This window comes from Strigops habroptila, chromosome 8, assembly GCF_004027225.2.
Source record: "Strigops habroptila isolate Jane chromosome 8, bStrHab1.2.pri, whole genome shotgun sequence".
Taxonomy (NCBI): domain Eukaryota; kingdom Metazoa; phylum Chordata; class Aves; order Psittaciformes; family Psittacidae; genus Strigops; species Strigops habroptila.
Genome location: NC_044284.2, coordinates 44,051,384 through 44,068,900, shown reverse-complemented (window position 1 = coordinate 44,068,900; position 17,517 = coordinate 44,051,384). Strand labels below are relative to the sequence as shown.

Here is a 17,517-nt window from a genome sequence, read left to right as displayed (position 1 = left end):
AGCAATCCCATGTTATTGGAAATCGGAGAGCAGGTCTAACAACAGTGGATGGAGATAAACAAGTCCTTCATCATATAAATAGTTTATCAAAGAACAACATAAACATCAATGTATTTGCAGGCATGCGAGAAGGAAGCATTTTTTGCACTACTTGCTTCATTTGAGAATTTTAGTGACCTGGCATGGGGTTAACATTGCTCTGTTCATATACTTTGAATTAAACTCCAAGAACTGCTTTAAAGCAAAGTTCCTTGCACATTCAGTGGAGATCTTACAATATGCCATAAGGAGTACTGCAAAGAAAACCCTCAGTTGTGCAACTTCATCACACTTCTACGCTTCCTGTTCTTTTCCAATTTATATAGGTGTCAATGCTTATAAATTCTTACCTTATTAAAGTTACTATGCCCTGTGCACACAATGGCAATGGAAAGGCCTACGCTGCCTGCATTGCTGTTAAATCAAGGCAATGGCAAGGCTGTGTCCCCAAGAGATGCTCTTCCCCGACTACAAGCTGCCACCTGTCGGTAAAGGACAGATCTCGGCTCATCCCGGCGAGCCGTAACATCCCCGGACATCTTCCAAACCCCTTCGAGGATCAGTTCTCTGCTTCCAAATTTGGACAGCAAGCAAACAGCTTGTTGCTCTTCCCACAGAGAAGCAGCCCTACTGGAACATGAACATCACGTTTAACCCACAGATAAATGCGTTAAGTCAAGTCCTTGACATTAATCCTTGAACAGAGCAAAATAAAGCAACCACCAGTTGAAACTTCCAATGCTGTGCTCCCAGACCACGGCTCGCTTGCACCCGAGTTAGTCTGGGTCTAGATAGACACTATTTACCCTCAGGGACTACTCAAATCTTAACTACACTAAGTTTTGGTATCACAAAAGTGGGGAGGAGCATATCTAGATCCCTTGCTGCAGGACTCGGGAAAGCAAAGCAATCACATAAATCAAGCCAATAACACGCTCCTGCAGCTTTTACTGAGTGCTCGTTCTGAATCACTCATAATTCAGACAATGGTTTTGATATGACATATGTTAAGCTGTGTAATTACAGATCTTTAAACAGAGCGTATTTTTTTTAATTAAACACCATATCCAGAAATAACATTATCAGACATGCTTTCTTAATTAATACAGCCATATATCTATCTGCAGGAGAAAATGTGAAAATTTCAATAGATGAATGTGAAAGGGACACTATTTTTATTAATAGCACCATCAACACCACCAATTGGAATTTCTCCTAGACAAGGTAAGATCCAGAATAGATGTATGCATAGAAAAATAGATGGTGCAAGAACCCACTTTCGCACAATGCACATACCAATTAAATATCCACATATTTATAAAGAATGTTTTCCACAAACATAAGTGCTCACAACATAGAAGTTACACTCATCGCATATTCAGCAATTAAAAAGAACTAATCCCCTGTGTTTCTGAAAGGCCTTTCAGCTTTTAAATTTCAATGCCTTTTGTAAAAATTACTACTCACAACAGCACTCCCAAGAGCCCACTCTTGGCAGAGTGAAAAAGAGAAGGTGCTGCGGGAAGACAGAAAATGTGAACACAGCTCCTACCCATTCCAGCCTTGTTCAAACAAGCCTGTCTGGCAGTAGCCACAGGCCTGAGGCACTAAAGCAAGTCAGTCCCTCAGCACATCCCTCCTCACTCATTCAGGAGGTTACCTTAGAGCTCTGCAATAGAGCAAAGACACTATGCCTTTGAAAGAGCACAGCAGAATTGCCTAATCTTTGGAGCTGCAAGGTTTTAAAATAACATTTAAATCCCAAAGCTCACTGCATCATGTATTCAGACGAAACAGGGAAACCAAATACACTAAAACAAACACGTGGCATGGTAGGTCTTAACTCCGAGCACTGCATTCTGCAGGGCCCAAGAAACGCAGTATCATAATGCCTTGCACTGTATTTCCTGTGCCTGCAGCTGCAGCCCTGCTTGCCCACGTCCATTTTGCTCCACTGGGGCAAGATGCTGGACAAGGAGTAACCAGCAAAGAAAGATGCAGCATGCAACATCAGCAGCAAATCTGGAGCAAGAGGCCAACAGGAAAAGAAACAGTACTGCCCTCACGGAGAAGAGAAGCAGAGCCCTGCCATGTGTAGAAGGCCTGCCATGCTATTCTTTTGTTCTCCTGAGGAAAAAGTGCTTTATTTCAAAGATCCTCAAGTGACAGCTAAACCCTAATCACTTAAAGTGGGACATCAAAAGCAGAGGATGTTCTCGTTTAAATCAAAACACCATAACCAGAAGGTACAAAAAGTACTGGCTGCTCCCTGACACTGGAGGGCAGGCGAGGCACTAAAACATCCTACAATCACTCGGATTCCCCAACAGCCAAGGAAGGAGCTCCCCCCACAGGATTTCAGCGAAGTACACAGTACCAGTAACGACCATGCTAAGCCTTCCTATTAGCACGCCAGTCCTCATCTTCCTCTCCTCACGTGAAAGCCCAGGTGACTCCAGTGCCTGTTGGTAGAGCCCCATCTAGAACACATCAGCTGTAACATCAGGTCCAGGAAATTTTGCATCTATGTGAAATTCAGCTATAACCGGGGGGGGGGGAAGGTGTTGGGGGGGGTGGACGAGGGAAGGGCACAAAAAACACTCTTGAAAGTGTATTTACTGTGTCAGGCAAAACTAAATGTTGTTAACCACACATTTTCCAGTGCACCACAGGAGATTGTTTTTTACTGGGAAAGGTTCCATGACAAGTCCGAAGCATGGAATTAAAAAGAAAAGAAACCCACAAAAGGTCAGAAGGAATAGCATGTACCTATGCATTACAGTACAACAGGGAGACAATTTCAGCTATCACCTGTAAGTTGTGCTTTAACACCAAAAAAAGTGCATTTCAAGAGTCCAAACTGAATTGTGCTCCAGCTCTTCTATGGCAAAAACATGTTTCTAATTTAATAATCTCTGACCACAAAATATGTTTAGGTCTACAAGCAGTATCAGTAAATAAAGACAAAAATTAACACTTCAGGGTTCAACAGTTACCTATTCAGGAAGTGATTTTTAAAAGTACAAAGAGCAGAAAAGTAAAAGTCAAGCATTTTTATGCCTTAGTTTCTGGTAGAAGCCTTTACAGGATGGGCAGAAATGCAATGAGAGTGCTGCAACAGACCTAACAGCCACACAGGAGCCCAGTGAGCTGCAGAGGTTCAACCCTGGTGCTACCCCAGCAGAGGTGGCATGGAGAGGAGTTCAGCACACACCAAGCACCTCAGTCTGCGTGGGCAAAGCAGCACTGCTCACTGGCAAAAATGAGGTGGAGGAAATTCTGCAGGAGAAACTTTACACATCCTGTGCCCCTTGTTTTGGGGACAGCTTTACTAAAAGTATACCTTAGCACCTACTCAATACAGCAACAATAGTGTCAAAAAAGGGGGCAAAAAGATAAATGGTGAGAGGTACTAGGAAGACAGGAGGACAAAGAGAAGTGTAAGCACAGGGAAGAAGGGAGGGAACTCAAAAAATGAAAGCTGACAGTCTAATACAGCCCATAAAGATCTGCAAAGCAATTACGCTTCTGCATCAGAATCAATAGGTTAATAAAATTCCTTCCTCCGCCCCCACTGGGATAGGTGGAGAAAAAAAAACCCACCAACAACAGAAAACAAACAGAAAAATTGTATTTACTGACACTAGTGTGAAAGGTTTCCCAGTTTTCTGCTGAGGGGAACATCAAGCTTGGCTGCTACATTAACATTTTTCTTTAATAACATGGTTTATGGAACAGCAGTGACAGTCAAGATTTCTATAAGAAAAAGGCATTTTAACAACAAGGTTAGACCAAGCAGAAGCATTACACTATACTGGAACTAGCCATTGAGCCAAAGTAGGTAGTGACAAACAAATGATTAATCAAATTGCAGACCTAAGAGTCAGGAGGCATGCTGAGTTTCATTTTTCCCCACCAGAAGTAATTAAACTGAGTTCACTTTGGCATGCTAGACAGACACGCATGAATTCCAACTATAATAGCCATAATAGCCCTATTTGTTGATTACTATAAATTCACAAAAAGGGGAGGGGCATCCAATTTCACTTAGAGGTCAAGCAGCAGAACAGATGGAATTAGTGGAACCAAGAACCAGTGTTTGTACAACATATCCTGCTGATAATAAGGGATATAACACCACTACCCCCACCTAAAAATACTCAACAGCCTCCACACATAATTAAATTATGGAGCATACAGAGATTAATTTCAGCTGTAGAGATAATACCAGTACAGGCAGTTTTCCTCCCTGGAAACAGAAAGAATACATGCTTACAGAGTACTGCTATTATCTGCACAAGCCATCATAGATTTGGAGAAAGCTGTGATGATCTCACTAAAATTTAAGAGAGGGGGAATAAAAATGTAGTCAAATACTGAATGTGCTAAAAAGACAAGTTTATATCAAACAATTATCTGCTTCTCAGAGAGAGAGAATATAAGAACTCCTCAGGTCTGCCTTACAGGTCCAGCAAATGACAGCATTTCACCTACAGGTTTTCAGATGTGTTTTGAACTCCAGGATTTTCATGTGTAAATAGGAATCAATGAACAGCACTCAAGAATAATCTGCCTGTACATGATCACCAAAGCAACAAAAGATGTTGAGACTGCCAACATGGCAGTGCGCATTTGAGACGGAAATCCACAAGCAGTGTAAAAAGCATTTGAAGACAACAGCCATCACTTAATCACCCAGTGCTTTAAAGCAATAACAACAGGTGAGAATTCCCAAGCAGACACTTCAGTAAATCGATGTGAACCTCCAATTCAGACTGTACTTAAGCCTTTATAGATTTAACAGAATTAGTGATTACTTTTTTTTAAAGAGTCGACCAATGCAAGTTTTGAACTCCCACTTACTGCTTCTGGAGTCATCAACCTGCTGACACATCAGCACAATAAATTCAGAGAACAGATTTACACTATAGCAGCCAGCTGTGAGAGTTTGACACATACTATCAATCCCCTCCTCCCTCTCCTGTTCCTCCTGCACATCAACACAGGTTCCAGTCTGTCCTTTAAACTGCCTCCCCCCTCAGTTTGTAAACCTCATACACTGGAAGAGTGCCATGAATGGAAGACTGGAGAGGGCAGCAGCTCCCTGAATCCTGCTCACTGGGCAGCCCTGCAGCAGGCCCGCAGTACTGGCTCAGGAGGTACTGCAGCATTGCCCTTCTGAAAAAAATGAGCCCCATGAGACAAGATGCCCTGAAGGATTTTCTTACCTAATATACAGGAGCGTTCAACCCATATAATCATCCTAGGCAACTAACCATACCTGTCCTTACCAACAACTACCTCAAGACTATTATTTTTTAATTACATTAGCTACATTAAGCACTACCTCCTACCATCTTAACCCTTTCATCAGGCTTTCACCACTGTCTAGTTTATAATTTTAGGAATCACTTAAATTTGATTCTGCAGATGTAAGTGCATGTAAAAGTAAGTTTGTGGAAGCCTTCCCCAGCTCAGGATCTCAAGATTATGAATTCCATACAGCAGCTGAGCTCCATGTCCATCATGTGTCATGAATACTCTTGTCCCTCTATAAATAACCAGCCTGAGACCCTTTAGAGCTCATGGAAGTGTTCAATTTGCAGGGGAAGAAAACTGCGTTGCTAAGGAACAGCAAAGAAAAAAAAAGGCCAAAGTAGTAATCTGAAATGAAATTAAAGGAATTAATTTAATGGGCCCTTGATATGTTGGGTGTTTGGCACACTATCAGCAATTTAGCAGGCTATAGAGGCTTTGTTTCAAACTTAGGCTGAAAGAATAGTCAGAACATGACTGCACCCTTAATTTAGGGGTTAGCTGCATTCTCTCTCATTCATACAACAGACCCTGTCAGCTTTTGTGGATTTCAGATGAAATTTTAAAAGTAAACCACATGAATATCAGTTTGAACTACAGCTATGACTATAGTTCTTAACACTCCATTCTTTTAGATGAAGACAAAAGGTGAGGATTTTCTTCACATTTTTCTCACTAGTAGACCAAGAGATGTGCTTTGCCAGTAAGTACTGGCTTTCATGATTTGCTGATTTTGGCAGAGATCTCAGCAATGCACAGAACCAAATACTATTCCATGGATTTTTGTTTTACAGTATTTTCATTTCAGGAAAATGCTTTCAATTGTTTATAATCACTTAAAAAAAAGACTAGTTGTGGTGGAAGATTTCTAAAGCTCTTTCTCCAATGAGAATTTCAGTTGTTTAAAAGAGCATTTCCTTTTCTTCTTGAGACAGATGTGTCTCCAGATGTTTTTCTTGTTTTACCTTTTTCCTTCAGTTTACTCAAACAGAAGAGTTACAACAGCGTTACAAGACACTACATCTCTGGCATATTTAGCAATGCCTTTACAATTTGTTACATGTTTTCCAACACTTCAGTTTAAGTATCACAAATGCCTGGTATTTAACATTCCCAGAGTCAAAATTCCAGTACTTCAATTGTTCAAGTTGTATTTTAACTCACAAAATGCCAAGCATCAAATTGACAACTTCACCTTCTTCCTTTCTCACTATGGTTTTAGGGACTATATTGTTGAACAGTCTGATGAGTAGACTTTGCCACATGAAGGTTTCCAATTAAATAGCTACGAAATAACAACTACAAAACTATCACACTTTTATGCAACAAACAACAGGTAAACCACTTCATGAGTGGTTTACAAGGAACCAACTTACCAAAATGAGCTGACCCACCTATCTTCTCCTTTGCACCCACCATTACCTCCTTATGTCCTTAACTGTGCATTCTTAGATCTTAATTTGGTTGGGTCTTACCAGTTGAATGTATTAGTTTTATAATGCCTAGTTGATTTAATAAAAGATTCTCCCTCAAAATTCTGTTTGTTTTACCGTTGTGATGTAGAATCACAAAACATACTAGTCACACTGTAACTACTTTTTTTCTAAAAAAAAATTTTAGCTGTTATTCTAAAGCTTGGGCTTATTAGATCCTGCTGTAACTATCTTTTTTTTTTCATGTGTATCTAATTTTATTGGAGCATGAAAATGTGCAAGATGAACACCATACAAGAAATGTTGACATTAATACAATGAGCTTTACATATATATGCTAATTGCAACTCCCAGTCTATACTATTTTTGTGTCACCTATTGAAAAAATTTTCCAGACCCGTAAACCTTTCCAAACACTGTTTCAGACAGTTATTGGATAAAAACATGAACTCTGTATTCCATGCTTTTTGACAAATACAGGTAGAGCAGGTTAGAATTGTGGTGAAAGGCACAGCAATAAACTTCTCAGTGTGCCTCTGCATGGTCATAACAGATAACATTGTGTTACCATAGTTCTTTCATCTCTTTTTGGAAATGCAAAACTTAAGACCTTCAGAGAAAATAACATAGGCGCTGCCCCATTTCCTGAACTCATGTCGCCGCTACGCTTCACTCATCACTCTTTTGTAATAGAAATTAAGGACACACAAAACAAACTGCTACAATACAAGAAAAACAAGAAAAAGGTTAACAGAAGTTTAAAGTAAAAGTTCTCCAGACATGTTTTTCCTAAAGCCTGAAAGTGCCGTTCACATCACCAGAGGGCACCAGAACTCACACCCAGTGCACCAAGCACAGGCTCTTGTGTTCTGCTCCCTCTTCCGTGCAGCAGTCAATTGTACTGTAGCAAGAGTGGTCCATTTTCCCAAAATACTGTTGTTAACGTTGCTATAAAGGTGACTCATCCCTTTCAAATTGTTTTCTATTTGAACAAGTGTTTTCCTTCTGAAGATACTCTATCTACATCACAGTGTTCCAAACTCTCCCTTTCCTGCTTTGCTGTCCTCTAAAAAGATTCTAGAAAACCAGGCAGCCTACCATCTAGGGACTGTAGAACCACTCATGCTACAGCCTGGAAGCACAAAACTTGAAAGCACAGAGAAGGAAGACATTCACTTATTTGCACTTCTCCACACTGGTCTCACCTATACAGGAAATAAAAATCAGGGAGTTCCAATAGGGGTGGGAGTTTGAGAAAGAGAAGGAAGACACATCACCTGCAGAGTTTAGAGAAGGGAAAGAAAACAGGTTCCAGATACTGGCCCCTTTTAAGTTTTTTTTTTAAGCTGGAGTAAAGCATTTATTTGTAAAGGTACAAAGTCACCACACATTACACACTAATGATAACATGGCTGCTGTCACCGAACATTACTTATGGACAGATGAGACAGAAAGACATGAACATGCTCACCGTGCACACAGAGGTTTCATCTCCAGTCTTTACTCTGTTCCGAGCCAAAAGCTGTTCCAAGAGGCTTATTCTGTGCAGCAGCCAGGAAAATGCCAGCAGCAGCTCCCGACTACCCGCTGAGCCATCGGAGGGGAGCCGATAGAGTTCTGGCCTGTCATAGCCATAGTACCACAACGCTGCCTTTACAAACCTAATTTGGTTATCTGAAAAGAAGAAAACAATTGAGAATAACATACTGCACTACTAGTGCATTTATGCTTCAGTTCCAGAAACTGCTGCCTCCTCTGAGAGCGAGATTTTTAATCAAGCCTAAGATTTGTGTAAGACAGTGGAGACTACAGCCTTTCTCTACAACCGATAGATGACACAAGTGTAACGGGTAAAAGCTTTCCTTATGCTGCCCCATTCTCATCTATGGAACTACTACTAAGGGAAAAGAAGAAATTCAAAGTTGAGATCAAGGCCAGTAATGGCCTCTTGGAGATTAACAAAGGCAAAAAAGGTAAATAGCCATCCCCACTATAACAGGACTCCAATTCACCTATTCATTTTTTATGAGCCACCAAGCATGCTATGAATTAATAAATACTGAGTCACTTTACTCCTGAATGAAACTGGAATTTAGAGATAGAAGTTTCACAGCCTACTGCAAATCTCTGAGCACCAGTGAGCAGACAGAGATAATGCAGCATACCACATGGACTGTTTAATTCTCGGGAACGCTCTGATCTATATTCCTTCACACCAGCAAATGTTACCTGACAGCTACACGACAGGCACTACAGAACTGTAAAATACTGAGGAAACAGAGAGAAAACTTATTTTAAAAGGTTCTGACCAGTAAGCCTCAGCTCTGTACTACGTCAAAACTACGAGAACATAATTAAGGGGCACAATGATAAACAATACGCACTGGGGAAGAACTAACACTTGTAAAAGGAAGTCCTGCTCAAAAAGCTACTGAAGTTCTCCAAAGGCAACAACAAGCAAGTGATTAAGGAAGAGTCAATCAATGCAGGACATTTAGACTTCCCAATGGGATTTAACTAGCACAAAGAAACTAAGCCACTACAGTGGAGGGACAGGGAAGACCCTTCAATCAATGACAAGTGCCTAGCAGACAAGAACCAGAGGGTGGGAACAAATGTTGGTTTCAGATGAGGGCTCTGTGCTAAACAGTTGCTGTTCAACCAAGTCAAAATGACACACAGACAACGTGATAGTGACAGAAAATTTGGTGCTGATGTGATATTACTCAGTAGTAAGGAATGCAGGCAGACCATGAAGGATTGTAGAACCTAATGAGCCCAAGCTTTAGAATGACAGATAAATTTCTTCTTAGAAAAAAAGGGAAAAATGATACACATGAGAAAAAAACAATCCTAACTGTACTGACATAGCAAGGGGCTTGGAGCTGACCATTGGACTCAGGAACACAATCTTAGATGATAAAGGTTTTTCATGACTATCATCCAAAACCAAACGGAATGTAAGAAACCTAGAAAGGAAACTAAACAGAACACAGGGAATAACACTATATTGTTGTCTATACCTACCGTGACCCCACATCTCAAGTTCACAGTGTAACTTTACTTCTTAAGTCACAAAAAACAAAGAGAAGATGAGTACGATCACAAGTGCAGAACAGCTTCATTGTAAGAACTGATGACATAGGCCAAGAAGATGACTAAGAATGGATATAACAAAATGGTAAGTACTGTGGAACAAGTGAATAGGGAATAATCTGTTTGCACAACATTCAATAAAAGAACTGTAAGTCACCAAACAAAGCTAGCAAGTGTGTGAATAAAAACAAGTTAAAGAGATGTTCTCCACACATACAGCAAAGCCCTGACATTTCTGGCCATGAGACGCTACGGATACTGAGAGTTATACAAGCTCACAGAGGAAGTGTATTGACAGAACAGGATTTTATGGAAGCTTACAAAATACAAAGACAACCTTTCTGGTTTAGGACATCTGAGATGTAAATTACTGGAGGTTGAAAGAATACTCCTCTGAAAGAATCCTTCCATATTTGCTCTTTCCCCTGGGCATCCACTTCTGACGGCTGGAACAGCTGGATGAAGCTAGAGCAACCTTCAATTTGATCCAGTTTAGGCATTCTTACAAAGTAAGGAAGAAAGCTGCTCCTCTTTTCCAGTGTAATGCTTCAGTATCTCTGTAGGGTTTCATAAAAAAGGTACAGTAACAGACACAAAAATAACAGTAAGAACAAACCTTGTAGAATCAGGGCTTGTCACTGTTGTCCTTAATTAACATACCAACCAAGTCATCAAATTACATACTCATTTGTCTGCTCTTTGCCACTCGTGGCAAAAACATCCCTTAGCACTGACACATATCGTAATCTTTCTTTGTCTGTCATCAACTGCTGAAGCTCAAAAACCAAATAATGACCAACTCCAAAACAAAAACAAACAAACAAAAAAAAAACACCCAAGAAAAAAATCCTGTTGCTGTCAAAAGGAATTTTTTAATTACAAGAAGCTCTTACAGTGACAAGTGGTTGATTTAAGTTGATCTGCAAAATGCTAAAGGAGTCTTATTCACCAAAAGTAACATAAAGCCAAGACACAGGGAAGAGCTATAAACTGACCTATGCTAATAATCCTATAGCAGCAGCTCTGCTGAGGCTGGAAGGAGCTGGTAGTCATAAAGTGCCACCAAGCCCTTCGCACCCTGACAAACCAGAGGAAGGTATATCATTTGCACTGTTTGACCAACTTTAGGATTTAGAGAAAAAGAATGCAAATCCCTAAGGAGATGCCTACTTGCAGAGTGCTCTTCACTCCAAATACACAGCTGAAACTGTTATACAGATTATTATACATGTTCAGCAGTAGAAGTGGAAATACATGATTGGCCATGTGAAAGCTACAAATGAATTCCTGACAAAGACCTTAGCCACGACTGAAGAACAATAAACAAGATCAGGAGTGGGATTAAGCAGGTAACTTGATGGTGCAGTTACTAATTTTTTGCAGGAATAGTGTTTTGCATAGCAGAGCTTCTGCAGAGATGCATGACAGTTGGAAAATTGGGTTTAAACCTAGCCTGTTTCTGCATTACAGACACAAAAAGGAAACCCAAACACCCGAATCACTTTGCTTGTTCTTTCTGTATAACCTGTGAGTGTAAAAACAAGCAGCTTCCCTTCACGATGTCAGGGTGGCAGAAATGCCTGTGGTTTGCTAAAATCTTGCTATGCAATACAATCCTTTAAGAACAGGGGGAATCACTCAGATATTATTTTGATCCCTCTTGAATATTCTCACATGAGCTAGGTTTTCATGTTGCCCTTTCCTTTTCTTCGTGCATTTGTCAAAAAAGGAACCGCCGTAACAGGTAAAGGGAGAAATACTCCAAAAGGAAGGAAGATGAGCACATACTTTCCTCCTTTTTCAAAACAAACCAGCATCACATACTGCCATCTGCAGTTCAAGAAGCTCCCCAAGAAATCACCTATCACAGAAAAGGAACAGAGCAAGCCAGGTACATTCCTCTGCTCTGATATACCACTCAGGACCAGATCCACGAAGGCAATTTGCCACCTGAATTACTGCATTGCTTTGGTCCTTTATCTCCCCTTTTTCATCTCTCCCTCTCATGAAGGGCTGTGATTAGTGCCAGTATGAGGCAGGAATTGTGGGCAAGTGGTGAAAGCACGGGTCTGGAACTGGGGCTCAAAGAGCCTTTCCATAACATTATAGAAATCACTTTCCCCATCTCTAAAGCGCTCAGATAAATGGCAGCAGAGGCTGTACAAGTGCCAAGATGGACTCCTCCATAATGTGCAGCCAAGAGAGGAAAAAAACTCCCATCACTCACACAGCAGATAACACCAGTCACTCAAACATCTCCCCTTTGACAACATGTTCTTATGGCATTCCATTAGGATTGGGCAATTTATAGAGAAAGAACCACACAGTCCTTCCAACTGAACCCTTTCTGCATGCATATTATTTATTATATTCAGCAAGTAAGACCAAGCTGTGGATGAACCTCAATGTTCAGCCCTCTTAAGACTATACTCAAGCTGTGCTGTTCTGCTTTACGAATCCTGCAGAATATTTTCAGTGAATTACAGCATAATATTCAAATAAGGGTTATGCATTATCCTGGCAGGCTAAAGTGGAAAGGAACTAAATCAAGTACAAGAACACACAAATACATTACTTCATGCACTCAGGCAAGAAACATCTGCATAGGTAGTGGTATGATGGGAAACTACTGCTGCAGAAAAACATTTTCTGCTTCATTTGTCAAACACACATAAATACATTGCAGCTCTAGACCTCTTTCCCATACTATAAAAACTGAATGGCACCTCCAGAAAAGAAACACTTCCTCCAACTATCTAAGTGCATATATAGCACTGCTACCTGCTGTGGCTGTCAGGTTGTTAACCAACACCATCAGCTCTCAGCCTCTGTGAAGACTGAGCAGCAAGAAACAACTCATCATGACTTCATCAGTAAGGTTATGCCCAGAGTACTATTACACAGCTTACTTGGACTTGTACTCCTCTGATGAGAGACCGATTGTTCTAACACGTTTAAGGGGCTGGAGTGTATTAACAGCTTCCCACCAAAGTTTACAATAAATGCTTTTCACTGTGTGAAGAAAAATTCTTCCAAAAAAGAAAACAAGAGCCATTTGCAGAATTTTATAACCACTGACTGGGGCCTTCTGGGGTTTTTTTGCAAGAATAATTCATACATTTTAAAACATCACTGTGTGGTTTTGGTTTCTGGCTTTAGTTTTTTGGGGTTTTTCTACATGTGATTTTTCAAAGAGTTTATTTTCTCCTAGCTAGGCAATAAAATACATCAATCATTTAAAAACATGGTGCAGAAAGTTTTTCTGAACAATATGACAATCATAAGAAGGGAATGACTAGCAGCTGTTGTAGTCGAAGTAAATTTTAATCTCCTTTAAAATTCACCTACATGAAAAGATCAGCTCAAAAACTGACTAATGAAAACTCCTAACTCAAAACAGAAACACACACTGGGGTGCAACTTCAAAAGTCACTTGATAACAAGGACTTCCCAGATCAAGGAAAAATTTTCTGCAAAAATCTGTCCTTTTCTATGGGCAAAATCTGCAAGAGCATTCTGTCCTTGCCACGCGCTGCTTGCATATAGCACCTTGCAACTGCAAAGGGCCCAGCACCTGGCATGCAAACCTTGAAATGTAGGTCTCACTTTACAGAGTAGGAAGAACCACCACTGCGATTACAACACCACATGTAGCCTACAGGCCAAAGGTCAGTGTTTCCTCTAGAAAAAGGAAGGGTACAACTCCATTTAAGTATGGCTTCTCTTTTCCAGAAAGCTGTTCCTATGCACATAGTAACCCTTATACTGAAGGAGTCTTCACAGTCTTCCTCTGGGATCTTGCAACTGCTGCTCTCTTTGTTTTAATTAAATTGTACAAAAACAGCAAAGAAAGGAAAGCCTGATCCATGGACTAAAGCACTAGGCTTGGATTAGGGGAATTCATTTCAATTCTTTGTCGTGCAACAGGATCCCATAACAAACCAGATAAAGTTATTTAGTCCCTATGCCCAAGGCTCCACTTCATCTGCATGAAATAAACATGTGAAAGACCACAAGTGTTCCAGAGCAGGGACAGAGAAGAAAAGCAGTAAAATACTGATCGTGTTCACAGCAGACAACTCATTCACTTGGCCAAGCAAAGGTAATTAGTGTAATCTGAAAAACAGTATGGCTCTCCAACCTGAATTTCAGCTTTAATCACCATGTTGTGACTAAAGAAGTTTCTTAAAAATCAGCTCAGCAGTTCTGAGCAGAACCACAAATTCCTACCTTGCAATCTACCATCAGAAGCTGCATTTGCTCTCTCTAGAGTCAGCAACCTGCCACATGCACGTGGAAATCCTGTCTCCAAATGCGACAAGCAATTAACATGGGAGCAGCCAGGATTCAGCAAGGTTGCACTTGTGCAGGACCACTCTACAAAGCTGTAAGAGACAGCCAACAGACTTACCATACACAGCAGATTGTGTACAAGTAGAAAAGCAAAAACAGCCAAATGAAAAATAGCAGTCCTGTGAGTAACACTGAACTATGCTGATTTCCTACTGAGCTACCAGCAAAACTATGCTGGTTTTGCTCCACACTCCACAATGCTTAGCCTTTTTTAACTCTGCTTACAGAGCCATCAGATTCCGAGCTCTTCAGGGGCTTAAACAATGTTGTTCAGGTTTCTTTGCTTTCAAGGGCAAAAGTGGATTTTAAGTGGTTTTGGTCTGAGGAGACCTTTATCCATCACAGAGAATTCCATTCTCAAAACTTCCTCTGACAAAGAAAGAGCTCTAGATAGGCATCTTTCAAGAGAGATGTCTGAAGAATATTGTAGTTGGAATAGCATACATTTAAACAAATAGTGCTCTGTCATTGTGAGAAGCCAGCCTGTATTCAGCTTCCCTCTGGAGCAGTGGCCTTGTCCATAGAGATATCCACAGTCTCTCTAAAATAATCACACACTTTACTTTTTGTTTTGCCTATAACTTCAATCCAAAACACTGCCTTTATCGTAGAATAGTTTAGATTGGAAAGGTTCTTAAAGATCTTCTAGTTCCATCCCCCTTCCATGGGCAGAGACACTTTCCACTAGACCAGGTTGCTCCAAGCCCCGTCCAACCTGGCCTTGAACACTGCCAGGGATGGGGCAGCCACAGCTTCTCTGGGCAACCTGTGCCAGTGTCTCACCATCCTCACAGTAAAGAATTTCTTCCTAATATCTAATCTAAATCTACCCTCTTTCAGTTTAAAGACGTTCCCCCTTGTCTTATCCCTACAGGCCCTTGTAAAAAGTCCCTCTCCAGCTTTCTTGTAGGCCCCCTTTACGTACTGGAAGCTGCTCTAAGGTCTCCCCAGAACGTTCTCGAGAGCCCCAACTCTCTCAGCCTGTCTTCATAGAAGAGGTGCTCCAGTCCTCAGAGCATCTTCATGGCCCTCCTCTGTACTCACTCCAACAGGTCCACCTCCTTCTTATGTATACGGTTCATATGCTGTAATTCACAGTTTTGGCAGCAGGGGATCAGCTCCAATCCCCACCTTCCCACCCTCCTCTAAGTTTAACAGGGCGTGATGCAGGCAGCTCGGGTCCCCAGGCATGTATAAGCTCTTAACTGAAGCAATCCCAGGGATTAACCCCTGGGGCAACAGTGGGGGAGAAGCGGTTCTGCCATTTGAGAGATATGCTATAATTCACAGCCCTGACATAGGACCTTGACAGAAAATTAACCACAGAAATCATGCATCATATGTGGAATGGGGAAAAGAAGGAATCAAATGAAAAACAGATCAATTTCTGTAATTATCTCTGCAGATACCGAGAATGCATAAGATCATTACAGAGATTTACTCGCAATCAAGTGCTAAAGGGAAACGAGCTTCTAGCAGACACAAGGACATTCCAGTTTCATGGACAAAGCAAGCCAAAGAGACACAAACCTGCCTGCACAGCTGTTATGCAATAGTAAGTTGGTGGCACAGGTCTTCAAAATGGACCATTCCTGACAGGAAGCAAGGGGCCAAAAAAAAAGTGCTACAAAACCAGCCCCAGTACTTCCCTGGGACAGAGGGAAAGCACAGCCAGCCAGACTGACTAGGTTACCTATGGCATCAGACTCTGTCCACTTGCGTCCATGGATTTGTTTCAGAAGAGCATAGAGCAGCCTCCAGAAATCCAAGCTCTGCAAAAGAGAGGAGTGGGGGAAGATGAGCAGGCAAAATATCTGCCATATATTTAGTCTTAATTAGGCAATTAAACCCATATCTGAGCAGCAGCAGTTAATCAGAAGAGCACACCTGCATCCTGCCAACACTGTTGGATGAGGCAGGTTCACATATTAGCTGTCTTATGAACACAACCTACAGTGAGGTGCACTCAGAAAGAGATGGGCTACTAATGCCCACTGTACAGCAAGACTCAGCACTTCTGCTGTGAGGCACATGCATGCAGGAGCACGGCTTCCAAAGTTTCTGCTCTGATATAGCCACATATGGCACAATTTGTCCATAGTCAAACTAGCACTCGAAGACACTGTAAAGATCTGACCATGACAGCATCAAAAACTCACAAACAAGAGGCAGCACACAAGGAGTTGGAACTGGAAATCACTTTTTGGCCACACAAGGGCAGCACACTGACAGACTGAAACAGTGATTCTTACAGTTGGAATTTCAGTCAACACTCGTAAAATGCTTAAAATAGATAATTGAGCAAGGAAAGCATTCTGTGTGCAAGCTGGAGGCCCTGCGAGCATCACCCTGTAAAGCCCTGAAGCAAAGCGCCAAGCTGGCGTACAGTAAAGGGAAGCAAGCCTGAGGTGACGCTAGGACAGTGCTGCAGACCGCGGTGAAACACCAAGCTTTAAGTTAAAGCCACAGTGCGATAAAGCCGTTTCAGGCGCAGGGAGTTTGCGGACAGTCACACAGCGGCTGGGGCCCACACCGAGGTGTTTCACCCCGCAGCCCCCGGCTCCGGGCTCAGTCCCACTCGGGTGTCGCCGTCCCTCCCACCCGGGACCGGGCCCCGCACGGGGACCCCTGCCCAGCCACGGAGCCGTCCCCGCACCCGGGGCGGCTGCCCCGGGCCCTGTGCCCGTCCCCGAGGGCGCAGAAGGGGGGCGGTCGCTAGGCAACAGCGGCGGCCGCCGGCGAAGGGTGCCCCGGGGCAGCCCGCGCTCACCGCCTGCGGCCGGTCGAACCTGGCGCAGCGCAGGGTGTCGGGGGCGGGCCGTGCGCGGGGCGGCAGAGCCCGGCACAGCGCCCCGACGGCACCGGACAGCGACCGGCCCCGCCGCTGCTGCTGCTGCTGCTGCTGCTGCTGCTGCCGCTGCTGCTGCTGCTGCTGCTGCCGCCGCCGCATCGCACCACACCGCCCGCCGCCGCTTCCCGCCCGCTGCCACGGCGCGACGGACGCGTGCGCAGGGCGGCGGAGCGGCTCTTTCCCTCCGCCGCTCCCGCCTTCGGCTGAGCCCGCCCGCTGCGGCATCCCCTGGCGGCTGGGCGGAAGCACTGCACCGCCGGCCGCTGCGCCGCGTGGGGGCGACATGCGCGGGGCGCACCGCGAACAGGCCGCTGCTGCCCGCGCCCGGCCTCGCCGCGGGGCTCCCGGGGTTAGCGCTCCCAAACCCGCTCCTGCCTCCCCGGGAAGTGACCCGCAGCCGAGAGGGAAGTGCCCAGGCGAGGCAGGCTC

At 43.0% G+C, this 17,517-nt stretch overlaps 1 protein-coding gene across 5 annotated transcripts in view; it reads right to left on the bottom strand.

Annotated features, from left to right (window-relative positions):
* Positions 1 to 17,252, bottom strand: part of TEDC1 (tubulin epsilon and delta complex 1) — a 76,287-nt gene extending 59,035 nt beyond the window's left edge. Inside the window, exons 1-4 of one of the 5 annotated variants that reach the window (XM_030495019.2) lie at positions 17,008 to 17,186; positions 15,768 to 16,009; positions 10,222 to 10,441; positions 8,260 to 8,462 (exon numbers count right to left, since the gene is read on the bottom strand). In XM_030495019.2, coding sequence (XP_030350879.1) covers positions 8,260 to 8,462; positions 10,222 to 10,384 — 366 coding nt within the window. In that variant the 5' untranslated portion in view covers positions 10,385 to 10,441; positions 15,768 to 16,009; positions 17,008 to 17,186. Of the gene's footprint in view, positions 1 to 8,259; positions 10,939 to 15,767; positions 16,010 to 17,007 lie in introns of those variants that run through there. The other 4 variants (XM_030495017.1, XM_030495020.1, XM_030495018.1 and 1 more) reach the window with 4 other exon arrangements.
* Positions 17,253 to 17,517: the final 265 nt, after the last annotated feature.